Source organism: Danio rerio, chromosome 22 (assembly GCF_052040795.2).
Source record: "Danio rerio strain M-AB ecotype USA chromosome 22, GRCz13ab, whole genome shotgun sequence".
NCBI lineage: Eukaryota > Metazoa > Chordata > Actinopteri > Cypriniformes > Danionidae > Danio > Danio rerio.
This window is the reverse complement of record NC_141042.1, coordinates 5,493,192-5,504,061: the sequence shown is the minus strand read 5'-3', so window position 1 is coordinate 5,504,061 and position 10,870 is coordinate 5,493,192. Positions and strand designations below refer to the sequence as shown.

Here is a 10,870-nt window from a genome sequence, read left to right as displayed (position 1 = left end):
CAAATTGCTAATGTTGTACATTGAGAAATAATATATTATCGCTAAACTGTCTTTATTTGTTCATTTATATACATGTGGGTTAATATTGAATATTCCTGATACTTTACTGGTGATACACAGGTAACCGATATGATGAATATCACAGTGATTTTAATTTTGCTGACCCTTTTTTGGCCATAGAGCTTTTTAATATACAAGATTGTTCATTTGACGATATTTTTTAGGGCCATAATTTAAACTGAATCTTAATCAAATGTCGTTTTTTTTAATGAGGTTAGTTTTTATTTTATTTATTTAATGCATTTCTATTTCATAATTATAGTAATCTAATATCATATCCATCAAATTAGGGATAAGTAGTTGTAATATTCTTGATATTACAAGCAATATTAATAGTACTGATAATGCGTCTGTTGCTATCATTTCAACTTTTTTTTTTATTGGCCAGAACATTTTTCTAAAAACTTACAAAGATTAAAAGTAGTTTAATTAATTTTCATGAATTGGTTTTAATGCATTGCTCTGTTTACATTTTAAGACTGCAAATCAAGTGTCTGATTATTTTTCAGAATTTAACTTTAGACTTGTTTTAAGAGTGCATATGAATTTATTCTCAATTCCTAATTCTAGCACTCAGCCGCCTCCTGCCTATTCCCACCCAACCACGGGCAGCTATAATGTCCAGCCTGCACCCGGAGTGGCTCATGCTGTGACGGCATCATACCCTGCACCCACTGCCCAGCCGGCACGTCCTGCAGTAACAGCACCATACCCCACCTACCAGCCCCATCCGGCCCCAAATTATGGCTACCGCCAGCCTGAGACGACCCCGCAGCCCACCACCACTCCTCAAACATACCAGGTGTTGACTGAACCGGTCAGTGTTTTTTTTTTTTTCACTCTGTGTATATTAAAGAGACACTCCACTTTTTTGGAACTAGGTTAATCCTACAACTTCCTGAACTTCAGGTCTGGCAGAAGCACTTTTAGCTTAGCTTAGCATAGGTCATTAAATCAGATCAGACCATTAGCATCTTGTTTAAAAATGACCAGAGAACTTATTTAAAGCTTGATTCAGTTGTTACATCTTGTAATATGACTGATGGCAAGTGAAAAGTTGATATTTTCTAGGCATCAAACTACTTTATGCTAATCTTACAACTTTTTAGCACTTTTAGCTTAGCATAAATCATTGAATCGGATTAGACCATTAGCATCTCTCTCAAAAATGGCAGAAGCGTTTTGATAATTTTATTTAAGGCTAGACTCTTCTGTAGGTACATCATGTAATAAGACTGACAGAAAGTGAAAAGTGGCTATTTTATAGACGCCACAAAACTTTAGGCTAATCTTACTACTTACTGATCTTCAAGTAGTTTTAACTTAGCTTAGCATAGATCATTGAATCAGATTAGACCATTAGCATCTTGCTCCAAAATGACCTGAGAACTTCAATAATTTTCTTATTTAAAGCGTGATTCAGTTGTTTCATCTTGTATTATGACTGATGGAAGTGAAAAATTGCTCGCCTCTTCTGTAGTTACGTCAAGACTGAAAAAAGGCGAAAAGTGGCTATTTTATAGACACCACACTACTTTAGGCTAATCGTACAACTTCAGGTCTGGCACTTTTAGCTTAGCATATATCTTTGAATCTTATTAGACCATTAGCATCTTGTTTAAAAATGACCAGAGAACTTATTTAAAGCTTGATTCAGTTGTTGCATCTTGTAATATGACTGATGGCAAGTGAAAATGTAATATTTTCTAGACATCAAACTACTTTATGCTAATCATACAACTTTTTAGCACTTTTAGCTTAGCATAAATCATTGAATCGGATTAGACCATTAGCATTTCTCCTAAAAATGGCAGAAGTGTTTTGATAATTTTATTTAAGGCTAGACTCTTCTGTAGTTACATCATGTAATAAGATTGAGGCTGTTTCTCAATATGCCTTCTTCAGCGGTCTTGCGTCCTCGTGTTCTCGTGCAACGTCATCATCAACTGCCTAAGTTCAGTTCCAATACTCAAGACCGCAAGTACGGAGGATGCGTGAAACTTCCCGGATGTGTTCTTGATATCGAGGACGCACCGATGCAGACTTGAGCAGCGAACTCGCTCTGGAAGTCCCAGAAGTCATTGCGACTGGAGGTGGGAAGCGCAGCATTTTATCTAGATTTATTATTAAAGTTCATAGATATGAATTATTTACCTCAGGAGTTTCCCTAAATGAAACGGTGAAAGTAAACATTACCATGAACATCCTAATAAAGGAATAAACACATTAAGGGTGTCTGTTTGCTGAAAATCTGTTTTATTTATATTGTGCAACACATGTTTATAATGTTTTTATGCAAAGTATATTTTTTGAAAAGGGGAAAAACAATAAATCGTTGTATGAAGGCTGTAATGTTTAAATAATTTACTATTTAAAACACGTGAAGGTCATGTGACCATCAGGAAGAACGCAGCATCTCAATTCTCAAAGAACGCGTTCTCTGCCCTCGTGGTCTCCTGAGTTCGTTCTTCCGTGGACACCTGGCAAGACCGATCTCCACAAGAACGCAAGTCCGTTCTCTGCGTTCTTGGAATTGAGAAACATCCTGACAGAAAGTGAAAAGTGGCTATTTTATAGACGGCACAAAACTTTAGGCTAATCTTACTACTTACTAATCTTCAAGTAGTTTTAACTTAGCTTAGCATAGATCATCAAATCAGATTAGACCATTAGCATCTTGCTCAAAAATGACCAGAGAACTTAAATAATTGTCTTATTTAAAGCGTGATTCAGTTGTTTCATCTTGTATTATGACTGATGGAAGTGAAAAATTGCTAGCCTCTTCTGTAGTTACATCAAGACTGAAAAAAGGCGAAAAGTGGCTATTTTATAGAAACCACACTACTTTAGGCTAATCGTACAACTTCAGGTCTGGCACTTTTTTTTATTTATTTATTTTTTTTCAGTCACGATGGGGTAAAGAATATTTCTTCACAGAGGTCAGTAGAATATGTGTCTGTTTAATTTGCCTGGAATCAGTTGCAGTAATGAAGGAATATAATATTAAATGACATTATAAAATAAAACATCAGGCCTTCAGCTCTTACACTGCTGCCGAACGAGATCAAAAAGTAAAACTAATAGCAGCTAGCTTCTCAGCTCAACAACAGCAGTTTTTTTTTCGTGCTAATAAAGTGCAAGAAAATTCTACGCTGGCTAGTTATGATGTAGCCCAGCTAATCACACAGCACAGGTAACCCTTCACTGAAGGAGAATTTATAAAGGATGAGTGTTGCAAGTGTAATTTGCCCAGAGAAGATTCAAGATTTTAAAAACGAAAGTCTTTCTAGAAACACAGTTGGACGATGAATTAAAATAACAAATTAAAATAATTCCATAACACACACACACACACACACACACACACACACACACACACACACACACACACATATATATATATATATATATATATATATATATATATATAGATAGGTAGATAGATATGCGCGTGTATGTGTAATCCATGTAATATATGGCCCGGGACAACTTTTTTTTTTTTTTTTTGCATCTGGCCCTCGGCCCAAAAAGTTTTGACACCCCTGCTCTAAATGAAACAAATTGACTTCTATTATGAATGTAGGAGTTAAACCAAAAAAGAGACATTTGATTATAGCCTAAAGAATATAACTTATCTAACAAAAGGTTATGATCAACCATGTCAAAAGCTTTGGTAAGATCAATAAAAATTGCACCAGTGGGTTGACTTTTGTCAAAAGATATGAACACATCATTGGTGAACTTCATTAAAGCTGTAGTAGTCGAAAATTTGGTCTAAAACCCGACTAGTAAGGAGAAAAAATATAATTTTTTTTATGTAATCAGTAATCTGATTATAAATTAAGCCCTCAAAGTTTCGCTACAGTACAAATCAATGAAATAGGCCTATAATTATTTGGATCAGAAGGGTCACCACTTTTAAAAAGAGGAATGATATTAGCACTCTATGCTCGAGCCTTAAATAGGAAAATTACTGAAACTCTGGTCACTTGAGCGAAATGCTAACAGGCTTGTCATGATACTGGAATTCAGTTCCAATTGATGGAACTTCCAATCGATACTGACATTTTAAAAACCTCCATTTCCCGCTAACATTTGAGCACGTTCTTAAACGGCGATGGTTTGCCATTCTGTTCACGTGCTCAACAGAAATGACTGTCATTTGGCCATGAAGGTCATCAGTTTGATTAGCTGGTTTGTCTATATGCTGACATATGAGCGATCTGCTGATGAATCGCGGCTTTAAAACACTCCAGTGTTCCTGGATCTTTGGTTACACTCCGTAAACAGGGGTGAGTTCGGTGAGCTGATGACCTTCACAGCCAATCACAGTCATTTCTGTTGAGCACATGTACAGGATGGTAAATCAGCGATGTTTAGGAACGTGCTCAATTATTAGCGTGAATAAGATGAAATTTCAGTATCGATTAGTACCGAATTCCAGTATCATGACAACCCTAGATGCTAATGGTCTAATCCGATCCAATGATCTATGCTAAGCTAAGCTAAAAGTGCTCCCGCCAGACTTGGAAATCTAAACGGATTAAAAATGATCGTCGCCTCGTGAATGAACGTCGCCTCGTGGTTCCATCCCAAAGAGGGAAAAAATCACTTTCGCGAACGCTCACGCTCAATCTGCCCAGTTGGTGGAATGAACTCCCTAACTGCATCAGAACAGCAGTCACTCGCTATTTTCAAGAAACGACTAAAAACTCAACTATTTAGTCTCCACTTCACTTCCTAATCTGTAATTGCCTCTTTGAATATCACACTAACTGTACAAAAAAAAAAAAAAAAAAAAAACTACTAATACTTCCCTTCTTAGACTTTACAGACCTGAAACTTGCCTTTAGTACTTATTCATTGTTGCTCTTAGTTGTGTAAATTGCTTCCTTGTCCTCATTTGTAAGTCGCTTTGGATAAAAGCGTCTGCTAAATGACTAAATGTAAATGTAAAAATTGGTAAAACTCAACTGTTTAACTCTAGGGTACTTGTAAAATGAGCCTATTTATTTAATTTTATTTTTTTAAGTGAAGTGTTCTTTAAATTATGCATCTCATTGATTTTATTCCCGTCTGATTTGATGTTACAGGAGAATTATACATACGGACGACCACCCCCTGTCAGCAGTTATGAGAACAAGCAGTACTTTCAAACCAGCATCGCACCAGCGCAACGACCTGCGACAGAGGCCTACTTCCAGACAGGTGCGTCTCAGTTACCTTTTAATGTTTACTTGATTATATGTAACCATTATTATACTGAATTGCCAAAGTTTAAGTTGTGTTTAATAAGAGTTTGGTTGGAATGTACCTGTGATTTGACTGGAAATAATTTTCAATGATTCAATCAATTACATTTAAACAACATTGCGACTATTGAAAGGATTTGAATGCATTTCGACAGAAGGTTTCTTGAACAGTGAGAGCTCTAAACGAGTTTTCATCAGTATATTTTATTTTATTTAGAATTTGAAATTCTAAGTCAAAAGGCTCTTGTGTGGCATTTTTCTAAATTTTTGTGATAGGAAATTGGTGCTGTTAACATTAAATTGGTCATGAAAAAAGGAAAACATTATATTCATTCAACTTTAAGCTAAATTCTAACAAAGTATGAGATGAATAAATAAATGTCAAACTGAAATTAAAAAAATCTGATCAGAAATAAAGACTGTAACATGAAACAAAAGCACACCATTGCTCAAAATTTGACTAAAGTATAAATATTAACTAGAAACGGCAAAATAAAAGCTTGCACAACAAATGACTTCTATTAAAAGTTATCATGTTCACTTCATGTATACTATTATAAATGATTACTATAATAGCAGGTGATGCAAACTAAATACAATTGTGCATTCAGAATTTTGAGGAAATCAGTCGGGCAATAAAGTAACTTGAGTTTCTTTGCATTTAAAGAGGTTTAGTAAATACTTATGCAGTATAACAATAAACTTGGATCAAGAAACTGTGTTTCTCTGTCTTTTACTTTTGTGTCTCGTAATACAACTTAGAAGGCTGCATTTACACTGCAGATCTTGATGATCAAGTCCGATTTTGTGACTGTATGTGTGTTTTTTGTTTTTTTACTGACCTGCTTACATCATCTTTTAAAAAGTGACTCGTATCCGATCGTCTACATGTACACAGCACACGGCAAACGTGCAATGACCAGGAAAAAAAAAAGAGTGGGCGCTAACTAACAGCTGATAAATAAAGAGTGCTCTTTTCTCTATTCCTGTTTGTAATCTGTTTGCAGCTTTTGACAAGATGTTTACTATAGTTTATGACGGAAAGCTTCTCATTTGTCCATCTTCTTTTGATGTATAGGCTTATGTAATGTCCATGGTGTGATTTATGCGCATGATGTAGCTATACATTAGTTTTATATTGGTTACGTATCAAACATAGTGCTCTCTCGCTCTTGTTAACATGCTTAAATATCTGTGCTATATGACAATATAATAGCTGCTGAAGTCCTCGTGTATGAGATTTAGGTTCGGGACTCTGCTGAAGTCTGTTCTGAAATGAACGTGTCAGACTTGACGTTATTCGCTATGATTTTTAATGACGCGGGACTCGCATTGATAGGTGAAAATCCAATCTACCTGCTTACACTGCAGACACGAGAATACAGATCTGATTCATATCGGATCAATTTTCACATATGAACAAGGCCTGAATCTGATTTGAGTAAATCTCAATCCACGTGATTTGTTCCTGCTTACATGTACATGGGCCAAATCTGATCTGTGCCACATGGGAGAAAAAAAAATGGAGTCACTTGAACAGTGCAGTGTACATGCGGCATAATAAAGGTGGAGCAAACCATCACAAACAAAGGAGTAGGGGTGTACAATCAGCGAATGTACACAACTAAACATAATGTGTAAACTGTTCGTGTTTTTTAATACTATTAAAATTTCTATTAAATTAAAATATGGCTCTTAAAATAATTTTTGTGTAACTTGTACAGCAGGAGAGTTCCTTGATTATTAAACCAGAATGAGAGTATAGTTCTCAGTCATTTGTCTATAAAATAGCAGCTTATCGGTTTTCTGTCTGTCTTGTTACACAAAATGTTATTTCAGAACAGTCGAGTTTAATTGAAACTCTTTGGTCAATTGAGTGCGATGCTAATGGTCTAATCTAATTCAATGATCTATGCTAAGCTAAGCTAACAGCACTCCTGCCAGACCCAGAGATCTGGGAGTTGTAAGATTGGCCTAAAGTAGCGTAATACCTAGAAAATAAAAACTTTTCACTTCCTGTCAGTCTTGGTATGCAATGTAACAACAAAATAAATGCTTTAAATATGAAAATCATTAAAGCTCTCTGGTCATTTTTGAATTAGATGCTAATGGTCTAATCCGATTTAATGATTTATGCTAAGCTAAAAGTGCTCCCGCCAGACCTGGAGACCGGCTGAATCTTTACAAAACGGTAAAGCTCAACTGTCTAACTCTTGGGGAGCTGTAAAATGAGCCTATTTTGATAAAAAGTGCGTCTTGTTTTAAGAAATGATTTGCTGTTTTAGGTCTAAAAAGTGGCTACAGCCCGGCAAGCACAGCGTACAACCAGCCGCCGGTTCAAAGACAGGTGGCAGCCCTGAAACCTCCGCCCGCTGTGAGCTCCGTATCTTCCAGCTACACCATCTACCCCACATCCACCAGCGTTCAGCAAAGCCCAGCGCCCATCTCCACTTACACGCCCAGCTCCTCTTTCAACTCCACAGCTGCTACATCTTACTCCGGTACGCCACAAACACTTTACCCATCAAGCGTTTTCTGTTGAATTTATTTATTTATTTATTTATTTATTTATTTTATTTAGCTTAGTCTTTTTTTGAAACTTTTCTTTTGTATGTTAATGGATAAAAATAAACATTTACTTCCCATTTACTCTACCTCAAGTGGTTTCAAACCTTAAAGACTTTTCTTATTCTGTTGAACCAAAAGAGAGATATTTTGAAGAAAGCTGAAAAACTGTAACATTGACTTCAATAGTAGGAACAACAAATACTATGGAAGCCAATGGTTACCGGTTTCTTTCTTCAAAATATATTCCAAGCCTGTTTGACTTCATCTTATGTTGAATAAAAAGGAGATTTTTTTTTAATAAAGCTGGAAACCAGTAACCATCGACTTCTATTGTAGGAAGAACAAATATTATGGAAGTCAATGGTTACTGGTTTCCAGCTTTCTTCAAAATATCTTCCAAACATGTTTGGTCGATGGTACTGTGGAAGACAATGGTTACCGGTTTCTTTCTTCAAAATATATTCTAGGCTTGTTTGACTTTTTCTTATGTTGGATAAAAAGGAAGATCTTTTGAAGAAAGCTGTAAACCTGTAACCATTGACTTTCATCGTAGGAAAAACAAATACTATGGAAGTTAATGGTTACCGGTTTCTTTCTTCAAAATATATTCCAAGCCTGTTTGACTTAATCTTATGTTGAATAAAAAAGAGAAGATTTTTTGAACAAAGCTGGAAACATCTTGGAGACATCTTTAGTAGGAAGAACGAATACTATGGAAGTCAATGGTTACTGGTTTCCAGCTTTCTTCAAAACATCTTCCAAACATGTTTGATCGATGGTACTATGGAAGGCAATGGTTACCAGTTTCTTTCTTCAAAATATATTCCAAGCATGTTTGACTTTAACTTATGTTGAATAAAAAGGAAGATCTTTTTAAGTAAGCTGGAAACCGGTAACCACTGACTTCCATAGTATTTGTTCTTTCTATTATGGAAGTCAATGGTTGCAGGTTTGCAGCTTTCTTCAAAAGATCTTACAAACATGTTTGATTTTTTTTTCTTAATTTGTTGAACAAAAAGATAGATTTTTTTTTTTTAATAAAGCTGAAAACCTGTAACCATTGACATTCATAATAGGAAAAACAAATGGAAGTCGGTGGTACTATGGAAGTCAGTGGCTAACAGTTTTTTTTTTCTTTAAAATACCTCCCAAACCTGTTTGACTTTATCTTATGTTAAACAAAAAAGCAATATCTTTTAAAGAAAGCAGGAAAAAAGTAACCATTGACTTCCATAGTATATTATGGAAGTCATTGGTTACTGGTTTTCAGCTTTCTTCAAAATATCTTCCAAACATGTTTAATCGATGGTACTATGGAAGGCAATGGTTACCAGTTTCTTTCTTCAAAATATGTTCCAAGCATGTTTGACTTTAACTTATGTTGAATAAAAAGGAAGATCTTTTTAAGTAAGCTGGAAACCGGTAACCACTGACTTCCATAGTATTTGTTCTTTCTATTATGGAAGTCAATGGTTACCGGTTTTCAGCTGTCTTCAAAATATCTTCCATAATAGGAGAGACAAATGAAAGTCAACACAAGCAAAAACAACACACAAATTGCTTTGGGACAAGTTTAGAATGAGTAAATAATAGCAGAAGTTTCATTTTTGTGTGAACTATTCCTTGAATATAATCTATATCAGCATGGCATATAGAAGTTCACATGGCAATCAACACAAACAAACCAACAAACTCCAGTGCAGCTGGTCTGATTCAGGTTCGAATGCCACAAATAGCCAGCAGTGCAGTGGGTGACACTTCAAAATGACCATTAATTCCACGTGTGGCGCCGCAGCGGTGTTGATGAATGAGGAACGTGTTTTTTTGTGTAACAGCAGTTTGCGACTGCAGCCAGGAGGCATAAAGGGACTAGATGCGAACATACAGAAATATACAGTAGCTGTAAATACCCTGCTACCTGTAAATGAAGATGAAATAACGAAATTAAGCATTATAATTTCTTCATAAATAATTAAAAACTTGTTAGCCAGTTAAACTCTGCTGCTATTTGGGAATTTCCGCCTGGATTTTGCCTACCCAAATTTAAAAGCTTCCCAAATCCACATAAAGAGGTGTAAATGCAAAAATTTGGTATCATTTTAAATAAAACCCTTTGAATTTTCATAAAACACTATGGAAAGGGTTTTAAATAACTGTATATGTTGTCTGTGTTATAATAAACACCTAAAAAAAGAGGCGCTTTTTGTATTTTTTTAAAAAACTCAAATTTGAAAGTGTACCTTTTAGGTTTTGTGTGGTCTAGCGTGCTGTAATTAATATTGGTGGTTCCTGCACATGTCTGTAATCATAGGAAACAGAAAAACGTCTCTACCATAATCTATGCAAAAGTTATTGCATTCCAACTGATGAGAGGTGCTGTACAAGCCACAGAGACCGATCCTTGTTTTCATATTTCACTATTCTTTTGTTTGATCAAACATAATTTACTGTGTTTGAACCACATCAGACGTATAAAAGGATTACTTATGCACATCACCTCAAAAACAGAGGAGAATGGCCCTGAAGCGCACAGCATAAGGTAAGAGATGACAGCTGTCTGTGCTATCTGGGGCTGCTTATTGATCATAAATGTATTGTTTACATTTCTGCGCCATGGAAACACCGCAATTCATTCAACAACTGTTTGGCATATGAATATAATTCAGTAAAAAGAATGCTAGAACCGTATGAGCACCGGCAAGAGCTTTCATTTGAGCTATAACTTGTACATGTGTCATATAAAAAAATATGAAAATGAACCAATGTAAAATACCCAGCTCAGGTATCCAAAATACTGTGTATTTAAGTTTAAATAACTTATATACAGTAGAATGAAAACCAAAGTGACGCATATGTGCATAAAATATAGATTCTACACTTTCAAACGACACCACTTACGGGGGTCTGGTGCAACGCTAGCCCTTTAAATCTGAAAGCGAAAGTCGATGACGTCACGGACCCGGTACCGGGTCTGCAGAGTTTAAGTGGTT

The 10,870-nt window shown here is 35.6% G+C and overlaps 1 protein-coding gene across 4 annotated transcripts in view; it reads left to right on the top strand.

Annotated features, from left to right (window-relative positions):
• zfr2 (zinc finger RNA binding protein 2) overlaps positions 1 to 10,870 on the top strand; it is a 46,080-nt gene that overhangs the window by 733 nt on the left and 34,477 nt on the right. For all 4 annotated transcript variants that reach the window (XR_015521453.1, XR_015521452.1, XM_087303373.1 and 1 more), the window contains exons 2-4: positions 631 to 877; positions 5,154 to 5,268; positions 7,598 to 7,813. Coding sequence is in view for 2 of the 4 variants with exons in the window: in XM_087303373.1 (XP_087159499.1) it covers positions 631 to 877; positions 5,154 to 5,268; positions 7,598 to 7,813 (578 nt within the window). In the remaining 2 variants the exon portion in view is untranslated. The remainder of the gene's footprint in view (positions 1 to 630; positions 878 to 5,153; positions 5,269 to 7,597; positions 7,814 to 10,870) is intronic.